The 18,478-nt window shown below is 41.5% G+C and overlaps 1 protein-coding gene across 3 annotated transcripts in view; it reads right to left on the bottom strand.

Annotated features, from left to right (window-relative positions):
• Positions 1–16,596, bottom strand: part of RFTN2 (raftlin family member 2) — a 108,108-nt gene extending 91,512 nt beyond the window's left edge. For 2 of the 3 annotated variants that reach the window (XM_030209612.1, XM_030209614.1), the window contains exon 1: positions 16,131–16,596. In XM_030209612.1, coding sequence (XP_030065472.1) covers positions 16,131–16,269 — 139 coding nt within the window. In that variant the 5' untranslated portion in view covers positions 16,270–16,596. The remainder of the gene's footprint in view (positions 1–16,130) is intronic. The other variant, XM_030209613.1, reaches the window with a different exon arrangement.
• Positions 16,597–18,478: the final 1,882 nt, after the last annotated feature.

Here is an 18,478-nt window from a genome sequence, read left to right as displayed (position 1 = left end):
TGTTTATACTGTGCAATGCTTACTGTTTAAGTTACATTGCTCACACTGTACTGCTTACACTATATTGCCCATACTGTACCACGTATACTATACGGCTTACTGTTTAAGTTGCACTGCTTATACTACACTGTGTATACTGTACTGATTACCATTTAAGCTGTACACGAACCACAGCCAACATGAATACCAAAAAACTATTCATGATAATCTACTTCCTCCCCCTAATCTACCACGCATGGAGCACTCCCAACCTAAACAACAACAACAAACCCTATAGACAACCCATCTACAACTCACCAGACCAAAGGAATAACGACCAACTAAAAGGAAAAACAAATACATATGGAAATAACAAACAGAAAGGGAAGAAAGGAAACAACAAAACCAAATACCAAGAAAACAGGCAACTAATAAAAATTAACACATCCACGGCCCGGATCGAACCGTACCATACAATCCAACTGGGATACGCAAACGACAGGTCAATAGCAAACAAAACAGAGATTATAACAGACTGGATCACCACAGACAAACTTGACCTCCTATTCATCACTGAACCCTGGATCCACGACACTAAGGATCCCATAATTCTAGATTTATGCCCACCAGGATACAAAATTACCCACTGGACAAGAAACGGGAAAAGAGGCGGCGGTATAGCCATAATATACAAATCCGAGTTCACTATCACTACTACAGCTGAATCCATCCTACCTCAACTTTAAATTGCATCGGTAAGAATTAATCACCCAAACCTACAGGAACACCTTAACGCAATCCTACTCTACAGGCCGCCAGGAAACTGGCAAGACACTCAAACACACCTCATGGACTTCATCTCGAACACATGTATCTCTACCTCAAACCTTATCATAATAGGCGATATTAACTTGCACTTGGAAGATCCTACCTTAACAAGCACCCAAGAATGCAAAGAATTCCTACAATTATGGGACCTTCACGTACCAAATGCACAACCAACACACATCAGAGGCACACTAGACATTATCGCTTATAAATTCGATCCAGACTTAAACCTTATACTAGCAGATACAAAATGGACACCCACACCATGGTCAGACCACTACAGAGCATACATCTCCCTTCCATGGCGAACGAAAACCACAATAAAAAAACAACGAAAAACCTACACCACAAGAGGAAAAATAGACCTCGTAATATTCTGGCAACAGATCTACTATAATGGATGGACAGCAAAGGCAGACACAACCAAATTCTTCCTAGATTGGGATGACAGATGCAGAACAATATTAGACAACATTGCCCTGACTCAAACCAGAACCTCGCACAGAAAGAACTCAATACCATGGTTCAACGAAGAACTGAAAAAACTCAAAACACAAGTTAGGAAACTAGAACGTGCATGGAATAAAAAGAAAGACGATCCCATACTTAATGCTTGGAAACAACTCCGAAGAAAATACAAATACACCATAAGACAAACCAAAAGACTATACTACAAAACTGAAATTGGACCAAATTACAAGGACACACACAAACTCTTCCAACTCGTAAATAAACTACTAGACACCACACCAGTCACGAACAACAGCAAAGACACATCAGGAGCTGATAACCTTGCAAAGTACTTCAAAGAGAAAATAGTACAACTGCGAGTCAGCCCCATCGAATACACTGCACTCCTAGACTGTCTGGACCCAGACCCTGGAGTTTACCCAGTAGATAGGATTTGGACTGAATTCGAGTTACTATCGGAAGATCTCATCTCCCAAACGCTTAAAAGATTCGCCAAATCTCATTGCAAACTAGATATATGCCCAAATAACCTTATGAAATCGGCCCCCCAACACTTTATAACAGATCTAACGAAACACGTAAATTTTTTGCTACAAAATGGACTCTTCCCAAAGGAGAAAGGAAACATTCTACTCACCCCCATACCAAAGATGCAAAGAAAAGTGTGAGTGAATTAACCAACTATAGACCAGTAGCATCTATTCCCTTAATAACCAAAACAACAGAAGGGATGGTAACCAAACAACTTAAAGACTATCTAAACAAGTTCTCAATACTACACGACTCCCAGTCAGGATTTCGTTCTAATCACAGTACTGAAACCAGTACTAGTTACGCTTATGACTAAATTCAAACAAATGATTGCAACCGGCAAGAATATATTACTCCTACAATTCGACATGTCAAGCACCTTCGACATGGTTGATCATGGAATCCTACTACACATCCTTGAATACTTCGGTATCGGAGGCAACGTTCTTAATTGGTTTAAAGGACTCTTAACCACACGCTCATATCAAGTGACATCAAATTCGATTACATCAGCCAAATGGACACCTGAATGTGGAGTTCCACAGGGATCTCCCCTCTCACAGACTATATTCAACCTAATGATGACACCCTTGGCCAAACTACTATCAAACCAAAACCTCAACCCATACATTCACGCTGATGATGTAACGATCTACATCCCATTCAATCAAGACCTATAAGAAATTTCCATTGACATCAACCAAAGTCTACACATCATGCAGTACTGGGCAGATGCCTTTTCAGTTAAAACTCAATGCAGAAAAAACCCAATGTCTAATACTTACCTCTCAACACAACACGAGCAAATTTACCACCATCAACACACCAAAACTAAATCTACCAATTTCAGAAACCCTGAAAATTCTTGGAGTTACCACTGATTGGCACCTAACACTGAGAATCATGCAAAAAATACAACCAAAAAGATGTTCCACTCAATGTGGAAATTAAAAAGAGTAAGACCATTCTTCCCAAGGACCGTCTTCCGTAATCTGGTACAATCATTAGTACTCAGTCATCTAGACTACTGCAACTCTCTCTACACCGGCTGCAAAGAGCAAATACTCACAAAACTCCAAACAGCCCAGAATACTGCAGCCAGACTCATATTTGGAAAATCAAAATATGAAAGTGCAAAACCCCTACGAGAGAAGCTACACTGGCTCCCACTCAAAGAACGCATCACGTTCAAAGTATGCACCATAGTACATAAAATCATCCATGGCGAGGCCCCAGCCTACATGTCAGACCTGATAGACCTACCACCCAGGAATACTAAAAAATCATCTCGCACATTCCTTAATCTTCATTTCCCCAACTGTAAAGGTCTAAAATACAAATTAATGCACACATCAACCTTTTCCTATATGAGCACGCAATTCTGGAACGCATTGCCACGCAACCTAAAAGCGACCTATGAACTGACCAACTTCAGTAAACTACTAAAGACCCATCTCTTCAACAAGATATACCACAAAGATCAAAACATGTGAAACTCCTACATACATCCAGAAATGTTAAGAATACCCTCTATCATATCACCATCATGTATTCCATTACCATGCAACCCAAAATCCTTCTGTAATACCAAATGTCTATTCTCCTCTCATTTCCACTATCCATGATGTATTGTAAGCCACTTTGAGCCTGCAAAGAGGTGGGAAAATGTGGGATACAAATACAATAAATAATAATAATAATAATAAAACAAAGCCACAGTGCTTTTACAATGGCTGTCACATTTGCAGTGACAGTTGATGTGATATGTTCACAGAGAGGCCAATTCATAAGGAGCTTATCATCCCAAATTCATAGACAAATTCCTGCTGAAGGTTTGTATCAAAAAGCATTTGGAGCACTCTATATACCATATAAACTACTATGCAAGATCATAACTGCATTACTTGCAATCATATTGCACACACGCACACAAAAAAAAAGTAGAGTGCAAAGAATGTCACCCCTCAGACTATCTTACCATCCCTGGTGGTGTAGTGACATAGTCAAGGCAGGAGTGATCCCCAGTCGCTCTTGCCCATGTCAGCTCTACTCTCAAAATGGATGCCATGACCCTTGTGGCAGTCATTTTGACAGCAGAGACAGCATGGGCAGGAGTGACTAGGGATCACTCCTGCCCCGACTACACCAGTAGATCACGAGGGATTGTAAGACAGGCCCCCAGTGGGTGGGGAGAGCAACTTCTGTTTGGAGGGGAGAAAGAAAGAGAAAGACAAAACAGGATAAAGCATAAATTTTTGGCTTCTACCAAACAACACAAAGTCAGTTTTGGCTGAATTCAAAACCATAGTCGTAGCCTTTTGGCTGAAACTGAAACTGGGCAGAAAAAGGATTCTGGGCCAGTTTCAGCTCCGTAACCAAAACCGAAATTCAGTCTGCCTCTAGAATGAATAAATGAATATATGTTTGGAAAAGACACTGCTTATTTCTGGCTATGAACAATAAAGAATATAGTAGATACTCCTTGGGCTCTTGCGATCTGGATTGGCTACTATCAGGGCGAGGATGCTGGACTTTACATTGGACCAAGTATGGCATATATTATTTTGTTAATAATGCACTCAAGCTTGCAAATAATTGATAAACTCAAAACTCACAGTGTCACACTAACTGTGTTTATTATAAGATACAAAAGTCCGCTGTCGCCCACAGATCAATACAAGTCTTTCAACATGTAAAGTGGAGAAAAAAAGGAGATTCAGTATCGCCACCCAGCCAGCCCAAGATCATTGGACTGTAAGGCATGGGCCCGGCGCATCATCTAACCCCCCCCCCCCCCCAAAAAAAAAAAAAAACTCCACACTATCAAATATCCAATATTATCAAAAAATAGACTTGAAAGATCCTAAGGGTAGACAATGAGTATATCCCTGTATCAAAAAGTTGAGATCACAGAGTATATCTAGCTCAAAAAGTATGTTAAGTATTTCTGCTTTACAATATGCTATTGTCGAAACGCCACAGATTACTTATCTTGACTCCCAAGATACTGGTGTCAAACACCTGATCTGTATCTGAATATTAACCCAGCAGGGAAGTCCCCGTTTTGCTGTCGCTGCTTCAGGGGTTTGATAAATTTATTTATTTTATGGCATTTGTATCCCACATTATCCCACCTCTTTGCAGGCTCAATGTGGCTTAAAATTCGTCATGGATACTAGAAATAGCAGTGAAGATACATTTGGTTTACAGAGGGTTTTGTGTTACATTGTGGAGAAATACATGAAGGTGTCAAAGCAGAAAGACATTATAAGACAGTCTGGAAGTTTTAAAGATTATACAGTTACACATGTTAGATTATACTGTTACACATGTTGATCTTTGTGATATATCTTGTCGAAGAGATGGGTTTTCAATAGTTTGCGGAAATTGGTCAGTTCATAGACCGTTTTCAGGTTACGTGGCAACGCGTTCCAGAGCTGCGTGCTCGTATAGGAAAAGGTAGATGCATGCATTGATTTGTATTTCAGACCCTTGCACTTGGGAGGATGAAGATTAAGGAATGTGCGAGAGGATCTTTTTGCATTCCTGGGTGGTAGATCTATCAGGTCTGACATGTAGGCTGGGGCGTTACCATGGATGATTTTATGGACTAGGGCGCAACGTTTGAATGTGATGCGTTCCTTTAGTGGAAGCCACTGTAGCTTTTCCTGCAGGGGTTTCGCGCTTTCGTATTTTGGTTTGCCGAATATTAGTCTGGCTGCCGTATTCTGGGCTGTCTGGAGTTTTTTTAAGTATTTGCTCTTTACAGCCAGCGTAGAGTGAGTTACAATAGTCCAGATGACTGAGTACCAATGATTGTACCAGATTGCGGAAAACGGTTCTTGGAAAAAATGGTCTCTTTTTAGTTTCCACATTGAATGAAACATATTTTTAGTTATGTTATTTGCATGGTTCTCAAGTGTTAGGTGTCGATCAATGGTGACTCCAAGGATTTTTAGGGCGTCCAACACTGGTAGATTTAGTTTGTGTTGATGGTGGTAAATTTATTCTTGTTGTATTGCGAGGTTAGAACCAGACATTGGGTTTTCTCTGCATTGAGCTTCAGCTGAAATGCATCTGCCCAGGAATTCATAATATGTAGGCTTTGCTTGATTTCACTGGAGATTTCCCTTAGATCTTGTTTGAATGGGATGAAGATTGTTACATCATCAGCATATATATATGGGTTTAGGTTCTGATTCGATAGTAGTTTGGCCCATCCCTGCCTTCTTGGAAACAAAATGCAGTCATTTCACTGATGTTCTGGGCTGAACCACCATTGCTTACAGATTTCCCCAGTACTTCATTTCCACCACCCTGTCTGTGAAAAAATATTTCCATATGTAGTTCTAGAGTCTATTCCCTAGTTCTTCTGCTTCTTTCTCAACAGAAAAGGCTAACTTGGTAGAGGGTGGCGGGAAGAGGAGGGTAGGGGCCATTTATTAATTCTTTCTAGTTAGCATAAAATGTTCAACGCAATATATGCAGTACTCTGCATTTATTGGTTGGAACACTTTTTTTCATGGAATCAAGCAACAGAAAATTCATCAGCATCAAAGTGTTTGCCATACGCTAACCTAGATCTTTACTAAGAAATGCTGCTAAAGCATTCATGAGTCCTCAGCAGCGTTACTCAGCTATCTTCTAAATCAACACTGGGGCAGATTAATAGCAAAAACAGAACAAATCATGGAATAAAAGCATTTAAGAAGTCTATAATTTTAAAAACACAACTCATTTTCTTGCAGCAGTCCCTCTTTGAACTTACAGATATTACAAATTATTCTTACATGTCTTACATCTATTAGGGTGTATGAATAATAAAGATAAGTAGGTATAAAAGAAGGTGTAAAAATATATAGTAAATCCAAATATGAACTGCTGTAAGTTAGTTGTGTGTTTTAAACAATCAATACTATTTGTGTGTATATTTCCCCCAGATTCTGTATATGGTGCCCAGATGTGGGTGTGCTTCCCAGATGCACGTGCAACTTAATTGGCTAACAAGCTATCAATAGCTGGATGCTGAAAACCAATTATTGATGTTAATCAGCACCAATTAGGATTTGTATGCATATCTAGCTGCACACAATTTTATAATGCTGGATATCTAAGTCCCACAGCGTGCAAACCAAAAGGGGGCCTGGCAATGGGAGGGGCATTCCAAGAAATGCACACAGTCTTATACAATGTGTCTCCGCATCCATCTTAGGTTTCATGATTTAGCAGTGTAAGTCTGCAGTGTAAGGGCAAGAGAACTGGCACCAAGCATTATTTTATAAAGGCCACACACCCTTTATAGAACAGTGCTTAGCGCCAATCTTTGCCGGCACTCATGTTTGAGTGTCATTTATAGATTTCCCCCCTATATGTGTGTATAATTTATTTACAACATTTCTGAACCCCACAGTCCAACCTTTCTTGGTTGATACCAATAAAACATATATAACAAAATCATAAACATACACACACCTGTACAAAAAGCAAAGTTACTTTCCTGTAGCAGGTGTTCTCTGAGGACATCAGGCACATATTCTCACAGTAGATGACATTATCCACAGAGCCCAGTGAGGATACTACCATAGTGCACTATCATTTTAAAACTTCAAGGCAGTGCCCCCACCACACTTGCACAGATGCCTTCTCACCTGATGCTCGAGCACAGGACCAGCAATACAAAAGCTACAATGACAGCTCCAAGGGGAGGTGGGAGGGATGTAAGAATATATGCTTGCTGTTCTCAGAGAACACCTGCTACAGGTAAGTATCTTTGCTTTCTCCGAGGACAAGCAAGCATGATATTCTCACATGTGAGACTGATCAGCTACCAGGCTCACAATTTAAATGAACTTGGCAACTAAGAAGAAAGTGAGCCTGGTGGGAATAAAAAGTTTCAGAGAGCAGAGTTGATACTTAAATAGTAAAAATATTCTGCAGGACTGCTTGACCAAACCGGCTATCCCACCTTGAATGCTGCTCTAGTCAATAGTGAGCAGTGAAGGTGTGGATAGAAGATCATATTGCTGCCTTGCAAATTTTTTCAAATGGAGGCAGAAATGGGATACTGAAGCTGCCATGGCACTTACATTGTGAGCAGTGACCCGGCCATGAAGAGTCAGCCAAGCCTGAGCATAGGTAAAGATGGCACATTTGATGATGAGAATCCCTAACCTGTTAGGGTCAAAGGATACAAAAAGCTAGGAGGACTTCCTGTGGAGGTTTTGTACACTTCAGATAATATACTAGAGTATACTTGTAGTCTAAGGTATGCATGCAGTGCTGCTTCTCCAGGATGACAGTTTTTTTAGGGAAGAAAACAGGAGGTACCATGGACTGATTGAGGTGGAACACTGATCCAACTTTAGGGAGGATTTTGAAGTGGGTTTGGAGTACAAACCCGTCATGGTAGAATCTGGTGTAAGGTGGGTCTACCACAAGGGCTTGAAGTTTGTCGATTCTTCTGGCTGAAGTGCTATTAAGAACACTACCATATATGTGAGGAACTTTAAACAACAGGAATAAAGTGATTCAAATAGGAGGTTTCATGAGAGCTGCGAAGATGACACCAAGATCCCACACCACCAGAGGTGGCATGATAGATTCATTAAATGAGATTTGGTATGAAATAAACCTACCAAGGGATAAATGGAAATTGGCTTATCTAGAGTGAAAAGTGCTAATGGCACTCAAGTGTACTCTTTAGTTTTGAGGCCTGAATCAGAAGGATGGAGAAGATACTCCATAAAAGGTATGAAGAGAGCACCTAGCAGGGTCTAGTGCTCTAGCTATACACCAGAGGAATATCTTTTCCATTTCAAATGTGTAGAAAGTTTCCTAGAGGCTAATAGTACTCTAGAGACTCCTTCTGGAAGGTTTAAGGAATACAAGTATGTCATAAAAAAAACAAGCTATCAGGGCCAGAGAGTGTGATGGAGGGACCCCTCATTCTGTGTTAGGGATGGAAAAGGATCCAACCTCAATTGTTCTCTGGACAATAGCTCTAGAAGAGAGAACCAAGTTTGATGTAGCCAGCAGGGAGCAATTAGGATCACGGTCACTTGGTCTTGATGTAGTTTGAAAAGAGGTTTCCCTAAGAAAGGCAGTGGGAGAAAAATGGAACAAGAAGGCATCTGGGGCTACATGATTAGAGTTTAGAACAAAAGCAGGAAAGTTTGTTGTTCTGAGAAGAAGCAAAGAGGTCTATTGCTGGGGTTCCCACTGCTGGAATATTTGACAAACTATAGGCATGCTGAGGGACCTTTTGTGAGGCTAAAGGACTCTGCTCAATTTGTCTGCCACAGAATTCTGTTTGCCGGCTTATAGAAATGTGTTGAGAAGCTACCCGAGTCCATATCTGGAGTGCTTGTCAACACAGGTGGTAAGAACCTGTTCCTTCTTGTTTGTTCAGGTGATATATTGCAACCTGGTTGTCTGTGTGAACAAGTATTATCTGGTTGAGAATGTGGTCCTGGAAGGTTCTGAGGGCATTTCAGATTGCTCGCAGTTCGAGGAGATTGATATGATATTGTTTCTGTGTGAGGAGACCATCAAGGTGAGCATCCCAACCTAGCATGGCGGCATCTGTGGCAAGGACTTTGGTATGTGGAAGGGAGGGTTGAAACAAAAGTTCCCTGGTGAGATTCTGGAATACCATCCACCACTGTAAAGAGTGGCGTACCTGTGGAGTGACTAATACGGGCCAAAAGCAATCCTGTGGCTTGAGGCCACTGAAAGGAGAATACACTTCAGAATTCCTCAGTGGAGACAATCGAGCCAATGATGTTACATGGACTGTGAAAGCCATATGACCGAGTAGGCGGAGCATCTGAGCAGATACCTGGTTGGATTTAGAAATCCGATTGGAGAGCTGCATCATGTTTGCTCTTGGTTGAGGGAGGAAGCCTCACCGTAAGTAGTGTCTAGGAGAACCCCGATGAACTCTAAGTTCTGAACAGGTGAAGATGTGAGTTGGGGTAATTTATCACAAACCCAGGAGTTCTAGGAGTCTTATGGAGGACAGAGCCACTTCTTAGGAGGCTGTCTTGAGTTCCACAGTGTATGCCTCCTTCAGATCTAGAGAGCAAAGCCAGTCATTGAGTTGGATCATGGGGAGAAGTGATCCCAGGGAAACTATGCAAAAATTCTTCTTTGAGCAGGAATTTATTTAAATTTTGCAGGTCATACTCTCCCCATCTTTTTTTGGTATGAGAAAGCACCTGGAATAAAAACCTCAACCTCTTTCTGGCAGAGGAACTGGTTCTAGTGCACTCTGCCAGAGGAGGGCAAAGAGCTCCTCCCGAAGTACTATCATTTGAAGGGTGTTAAAATTAGACTCTCCTGATGGATGGTCAGGAGGTCTTTTTTACCCCACAGAGCATAACCATGCTGTATGATATGTAACACCCAAAGGTCAGAGGTTATGAAGGGCCACCTCTGTTGAAAGAGAATAAGTCTGCTTCCTACCAGTAGGTCACTTGGCACGGATAACTGGACAGTGGCAATGCTTTATAGGAAGGAGTCCAAAACTGGGCTGCTGTTTAGACTGAGTCTATGATTTCTAACCCCACTGCTGTAATGGACATGAGCGTTGGGGCATAGTCCTTTGAGGTGGAGGAGGAGTGGGGGGGGGGGGTATGATGCTTAGATGTATAGTAATTGGAGCACTGAAAATCTCCTGCAAATCTTCTAGGTTTTCAACCCAGTCCACAGGACACACTTAGTCAGTCCAGGTTTTCAGGGGATATCCTGAAAACCCCAACTGGCTAGGTGTGCCCTGAGGATTTGGTTGAAAATCTCTGTTTTAGAAGAAAAAGAGGTGGCAAAAGTCTGTGGTCTAATGTTCTAGCTTCTCTGCCTGGAGGTGGAGAAGCACGAGATCTTGTACTATGCGTACGTTTTAAAGCAGATTCCACAACTAAGGAATGATGAGGTAACTTTTTTCAAACCCAGTGCATTTCTGTATCCTGTACATTGTATCAATTTTCTTTAGAGCAACTTGATCTGTTATTGGAGTCTCCCAGTTTTTGATCATAGTATTTTTTATAATTGTATGAAATGGAACAGTAATTCCTAGGAGGAGACTCATAAGAGTTCTTCCACTCTGAAAGGTATGGCTTGGGCCATCTAATGAACAAAACTAGGAAAGGATATACTTGCTGGAGGACACTTATGTCTCTCAGGTAGTGGAGAAGGATCAGATGGAATGCCTATGACTCCTCAGCGGAGAGGTTCTGTGGATTCTGTTCTGTCTCCCAGGAGTGGTCCGAGTCTGACTCTTCAAAGTACTGTTCTTGGGAAGTTCATGGAAGAGAGTGTCGATTAGACTATTGGATTTGCGTTGAGGCAGATGAGTCTCTGAGGCTGGAGAAAGTTCCTCTGCCAATATTGATGCATGTGTCGGTCAGGTTTCTGGTGCCACCACCCATTGATACCAAGCTAATGTGTGGGACCTCTCCCTTCACTGTCTCTCTGATGTATTGATGGGCTGGGCCACGGGCTGGTGCAAGCACCCTGGAAGCTTGCATAGATTGCATATGCAGTAGCCTCAAGAGCTCCTTTTTGAGCATAGCCCAGATTTCCTGGCCTAGACAATGGTGTGGATCCAGCCCGAGTTACAGCCTATGCAGGCATGGGAGATCTCAAAGACCTTGAACGCTCTCGATGTGAAAGTTCTTGAAGAGAAGGAGAGTGGTTACTGCAGCATGGATGCTTTCCATGGAAAGGCACCAAAAGACAAATGTTTGACACATTGAGGAGAGATTAGAAGACCAACCTCTCTGCTCCGTGGAAAATGCTACACTGCTGGTTCTGCACTCAAGCGTTGCACATGCGTGGTGTGGCACTGCCTTAAAGTTTTAAAGTAACAGTACACTATTGCAGTGTCTGCACCAGGCTCCATGGATGACGGCACCCACATGTGAGAATATTATACCCGCTTGTCCTCGGAGAAGCAGACAAATCACCTGCTGAACCACTCAGTCAAATTAATTAAATACTTCTATAAATAAAAATCATCTTCAGTTGTTATATGTGGTGGGTAGGGGAAGGAAATTAATTTAAGCCTCCTTTGTTTTCCAGCTCAATATATTCCGAGTATTAAAAAAGGATGGAAGACCAAACGTGGTTAAAAAGTGAGGTGAAGGAAGCTATTAGAGCTAAAAGAAAATCCTTCAGAAAATGGAAGAAGGAACAGACTGAAAATAATAAGAAACAGCGTAAGGAATGTCAAATCGAATGCAAAGCGCTGATAAGGACGGGTAAGAGGGACTTCGAAAAAAAGATTGTGTTGGAGGCAAAAACACATAGTAAAATTTATTTTTAGGTATATTAAAAGCAGGAAGCCGGCAAAAGAATCGGATGGACCGCTAGATGACCGAGTAAAAGGGGCGATCTGGGAAGACAAAGCCATAGCGGAGAGATTAAATTAATTCTTGCTTCGGTCTTCACAGAGGAAGATTTGGGTGGGATACCGGTGCCAGAAATGGTATTCGAAGCTAATAAGTCAGAGAAACTTAATGAATTATCTGTAAACTTGGAGGATGTAAAGGGGCAGTTCTACAAACTGAAGAGTAGCAAATCTCCTGGACCGGATGGTATTCATCCCAGAGTACTGACAGAACTGAAAAATGAGCTTGTGGAGCTATTGTTAGTAATATGTAATTTATCCTTAAAATCGAGTGTGGTACCAAAGATTGGAGGGTGGCCAATGTAACGCCGATTTTTAAAAAAGGTTCCAGAGGAGATCCGGGAAATTATAGACCGGTGAGTGTGACATCAGTGCCGGGCAAAATGGTAAAGACTATTATTAAGAACAAAATTACAGAGCATATTCAAAAGTATGCATTAATGAGACAATGAGGCATATTTTCAAAGCACTTAGCCTTCCAAAGTTCCATAGGTTTCTATGGAACTTTGGAAGGCTGAGTGCTTTGAAAATATGCCTCGTCAACATGCATTTAGTGAAGGGAAATCTCGCCTCACCAATCTACCACATTTCTTTGAAGGGGTGAACGTGGATAAAGGGGAGCCGGTTGATATTGTGTATCTGGATTTCTAGAAGGCGTTTGACAAAGTACCTCATGAAAGACTCCCGAGGAAATTGGACAGTTTTAGGATAGGAGGTAGTGTTCTATTGTGGATTAAAAACTGGTTAAAAGATAGAAAACAGAGAGTAGGGTTAAATGCTCAGTATTCTCAATGGAGAAGGGTAGTTAGTGGGGTTCCCCAGGGGTCTGAGCTGGAACCACTGCTTTTTAACATATTTATAAATGACCTAGAGATGGGAGTAACTAGTGAGGTAATTAAATTTGCTGACGACACAAAGTTATTCAAAGTCTTTAAATCGCGGGAGGATTGTGAAAAATTACAAGAGGACCTTACGAGACAGGGCATCTAAATGGCAGATGACATTTAATGTGAGCAAGTGCAAAGTGATGCATATGGGAAAGAGGAACCCGAATTATAGCTACATCATGCAAGGTTCCACGTTAGGAGTCACAGACCAAGAAAGGGATTTAGGTGTTGTCGCTGATGATAGGTTGAAAACTTCTGCTCAGTGGGCTGCTGCGGCTAAGAAAGCAAATAGAATGTTAGGTATTATTAGGAAAGGAGTGGAAAACAAAAATGAGGATGTTATAATGTCTTTGTATTACTTCATGGTGCGACCGCACCTCGAATATTGTGTTCAATTCTGGTCGCCGCATCTCAAAAAAGATATAGTGGAATTAGAAAAGGTGCAGAGAAGGGCGACGAAAATGATAAAGGAGATGGGACGACTTCCCTATGAGGAAAGGCTAAAGCGGCTAGGGCTCTTCAGCTTGGAGAAAAGGCGGCTGAGGGGAGATATGATAGAGGTCTATAAAATAATGAGTGGAGTTGAACGGGTAGATGTGAAGCGTCTGTTTACGCTTTCCAAAAATACTAGGACTAGGGGGCATGCGATGAAGCTTCAATGTAGTAAATTTAAAACGAATCAGAGAAAATGTTTCTTCACTCAACGTGTAATTAAACTCTGGAATTCGTTGCCAGATAATGTGGTAAAGGTGGTTAGCTTAGCAGAGTTTAAAAAAAGTTTGGCTGGCTTCCTAAAGGAAAAGTCTATAGACCATTATTAAATGGCCTTGGGGAAAATCCACTGTTTCTGGGATAAGCAGTATAAAATGTTTTGTACTTTTTTGGGATCTTGCCAGGTATTTGTGACCTGGATTGGCCACTGTTGGAAACAGGATGCAGGGCTTGATAGACCTTTGGTCTTCCCAGTATGGCAATACTTATGTACTTACGGATCTTTCCAACCCGAGCACAAGGCAAGTTACATGCACGTATAGTAGGTAGTTGTCTGATGCAATGGCTTCATTTATTCATGTGTGTTAATGTTTATTAAATCACATTAACTTGTGTTTGCATGTTATTTAATGCTAGCCTCATTTTTTTTTCTGTATGGGTATTTATTAATTGTATAACTTACATTAAAGCACATTAGTAAACATAAGTTTATATCTGAGGCAATGGAGGGTGAAGTGACTTCCCACTTTCACAAGTGACATGAGAGAGCAGCAGGATCTCAACCTGGCTTCCCCTGTTCTTAACCTGCTACTCCAGCCACTGCCGTTACTCCTCCACTGAAACCAGTATGAAATTATGATGTTCTGAGCCTTCTTCCACCCTTCCCATTAGGGATTCTTCCTAGTTTGGTTATCGCAGCAATGGTCTTGAGGCGAGGAGTCATTCAATCAGGGGCGTAGCCAGAAAACAGATTTTGGGTGAGCACCAAGTGTTCTCCCCCCTCCCCCAAAATAAAATTTCAGCTGCCAGGAAAACACTTCTTTCCACCTTGGCAGTCTGCAGCACGCATGCGCTGAAAACTAAAGCATGTGCAAGTGCTGGTATCATGGAGAGTAGCATTTTCATTTCCATCAGGTGGAAGTCTTCAACTGGTGGAGCTTGGGATCCCCACCAGCTACTGCTAAATGTATGCTACTGTTGGGTGGGCCTGAGCCCTAATTAGGTGGGCCCTGGCCCATCCAGGCCCACCTGTGGCTACGCCACTGCATTCAATTATATTGTGTAGCGGTATATACAAATTTTAACAAACACTAATGTCGCTTCTTGAACCCTGGTACTGGCTTTGCTGATGACTCCCCTCCTCCGAGATGCTGTGTGAATACTACCTCTGAAGTATCTTGGCTGCTATTTGATCCAGGGCATAAGCCACTGACCTCCTGCAACACTGCTACCTCCAAGCCACAGGCCACCTCTTAACAGAGGTTGTTAATATATAGTTTTTCTACACATTAATCTGGAAAGCATCTTAACTTGCAAATTATACCAACTTGTTACACACAAACAGGGACGGTGTAAAAACCGGATACAGCGGGATCCTCGGGATCTTCCCGGATTCGATCTCCCGCAGATCTGGCTTTTACACCGTCCCCACACAAACATTAAACAAACCAACATTGCACAGAGTGCTATTTTACACCTACAACTTCTTCACATATAATTTATTTTTGTGAAAATACTCATAAAACTGTTTTTAAAAGTACAGAAAATTCTTTTGGTTTGGCACACTTTAAGAAGTGTGTTGATTAATTGATTTCTCATTTTGTTGAATAAAATAGATAACAGTTCAGTTTTGGTTTTCTCTGCAATTACTTCAGACCAGCCAGGCAAAGCTTCTAGCAAACTTGACTGTAAAACTTGAGGCCCTTCAAAGTATTCTGCAGAACAGAGCTGTCTCTGTTCCTAGAGGGCAGCCATCTGGGCTTGTTTATTTGTGTTTTAAAATTTGAAATGGAGTTTCTCAGAGAGAAAAACACGGCCGAGAAAAAATGTACCCTGTGAAGTATTTTATCTTCAACTGTGGAGAAAAATCTCAGGGCCATTTTAATCAATGAGCCATTTCGCCTCATAAAATGTAATTGGGAAAGAAGAATCAAAAGATTTGCTTAAAGTCCGATCTAAGATTTCTAGAAAAGGATCTGTGAGAATATTGTGCTTTTTGTTGCTTACTAAGGCTCATACTGTCTTACAGATTGTAACAAAGTTGAGATTCTTGCATACTTTCGTAACAGTTGATCAATTGCTGAAGTAATTTAAGACCATCGCTGAATTAGGCTATTTCCCCAGTTTTATCATCCAGGAACAGTATATATATTATATATATAGTACTGTTTTTAATTTTTAATATATTTACTGGCAGGAAAAATATACTGGAATTATTTCTTCTACAAGTAGGAAAATATATATATTTTCCTACTTGTATGTAGCAACCCCGCACATTTTAGGAACCCTGTTTAACAGAGAGAATAGGAAACATGTACCTTCCAAACTAAAATCCAGCAATAAATATTCGTAAGTATAATCTGTCTTTGTTTCCACTTGCGGTCTTTTTAATGTTGAAAAAATTTTTCCAGGACTGCTGTCATCTGGATCATCTAACTTTCTCAGTCCGCACCCCATGACCAGATTTGCAACGAGCTGAACTGCTGGAGAGAGAAGGGAAGCAGCAAAATCCGTTGCTCCGAGAGTAACCGTAAAGCACAAACAAATCCCTCCTCCAAGGTTCAGACTCGATTCTGTTCACTTTTAGCCATAAATCCAAAGTTTTGAACCTTCCTGTTCCGGAGCTCTAACGTCGTGCGGATATATTTTAGCCATTTTCACATGCATGCACTAACTCCATTGTAACAACATACTCTAAAGTAACGTACTTGGGGCTTCACGCACCACCACAGAAGCTGCAACTCATTTAGTCAAGATTTTTCATGCCACGTCAATCTACAGCCAGCCCTCATCACTTTCTGTTGCATTAAGCACCAATTGTGCTTTGACCGCCACCCCTTTTGGCTGATGAAAACGTTACTTGGAAAAAAAAAAAAAAAAAAAAGAAAGAAAAGAAACATCAAATTAAAAAGGCAAGCGTGAAACCTGAATATAATTATCTGTAGCCAGAAAGAATATATATTTGGACACTGACAAAAAGCAGCCAAGTAAAACATTAAAAGTAAAATAGGGAAGTCAGAAAGAGAGAAAACAAACAAAAAAATAGATCCTCTGTCTACTTGGAGATGAAAATCATTTCCAGAAAGGAAGTAAGGACTCCAAGAGGAAATCGCTTGTGGTTTTTCAAAGGGGTGGAAATACATACACAGAGCTGTAGTCACTAGTGCTGATTCCAGTCCCTGCCGCCTTTCCAAATTAAGCCTCTACTCAACTTGAAAAAGCACATGTAAACATGTGAAGGTAATGTGTTTAGTAAGAAAAGTTAACACAATTGCAGCAGAAGAAACTAACGAAAGAAAATAAAACTCTTCCCACTAAGAAATGGTTGCAGCACACTTAAATATGTTTATCAATCTACATTTGAAATCAGTTTGAAGGAGTAGCCTAGTGGTTAGAGCAGCGGGCTGAGAACCATGGAAGTCTGGTTCAAAGCCTACTGTGGCTCCTTGTGACCATGGGCAAATCATTTAGGGGGATCATTAACAAAGTGTGATACAAATCAGCCTTTCACAGTACCTTCATTTACAAGCATGACTAATCTGCACTCAGGCACTGATATGGCAGCTTGACTCCTAGCTCTTGTACCATGAGACTATGAGGTCTGTAGTGGCATTTTGAACCCAATGCCTGCAAGGGCAGGAGTGATTGGGGGTCGCTGCTACTGACTAGACAACAGGGAAATATCAAGGCAAGCCTACATCAGAGTGTTGATGCATTTGCTGTTTGGGGTGGGGGGTCTTGCATTGGGGAGGTGCTTCCAGAGGGGGATCTTTGATCTGGGGTGTTCTTCAAGTTGGGGGGGGGGGGGGCTGGTGTGGAGTTGGAAGCTCCTGTCACCTACTTAGCCCCATTAAGAAGCGCTGGTGGTATTTTTCCTGGAATAACACATAGTAACATAGTAGATGACGGCAGAAAAAGACCTGCACAGTCCATCCAGTCTGCCCAACAAGATACTCATATGTGCTACTTTTTGTGTATACCTTACCTTGATTTGTATTTGCCATTTTCAGAGCACAGACCGTAGAAGTCTTGCCCAGCAGTAGCCCCGCCTCCCAACCACCAGCCCCGTCTCCCCCCCACCGGCTCTGCCACCCAATCTCGGCTAAGCTTCTGATGATCCGTTCCTTCTGATCACGATTCCTTTATGTTTATCCCACGCATGTTTGAATTCCATTACCGTTTTCATCTCCACCACCTCCCACGGGAGGGCATTCCAAGTATCCACCACTCTCTCCGTGAAAAAAATACTTCCTGACATTTTTCTTGAGTCTGCCTCCCTTCAATCTCGTTTCATGTCCTCTTGTTCTACCATCTTCCCATCTCCGGAAAAGGTTCATTTGCAGATTAACACCTTTCAAATATTTGAATGTCTGTATCATATCACCCGTTTCTCCTTTCCTCCAGGGTATACATGTTCAGGTCAGCAAGTCTCTCCTCATACGTCTTGTAATGCAAATCCCATAGCATTCTTGTAGCTTTTCTTTGCACCGCTTCAATTCTTTTTACATTCTTAGCAAGATACGGCCTCCAAAACTGAACACAATACTCCAGGTGGGGTCTCACCAATGACTTATACAGGGGCATTAAAACCTCTTTCTTCTGCTGGTCACACCTCTCTCTATACAGCCTAGCAACCTTCTAGCTACAGCCACCGCCTTGTCACACT

This window comes from Microcaecilia unicolor, chromosome 7, assembly GCF_901765095.1.
Source record: "Microcaecilia unicolor chromosome 7, aMicUni1.1, whole genome shotgun sequence".
NCBI classification, from domain to species: domain Eukaryota; kingdom Metazoa; phylum Chordata; class Amphibia; order Gymnophiona; family Siphonopidae; genus Microcaecilia; species Microcaecilia unicolor.
The sequence above is the reverse complement of the archived record's forward strand: the minus strand, read 5'-3'. Positions and strand labels throughout refer to the sequence as shown.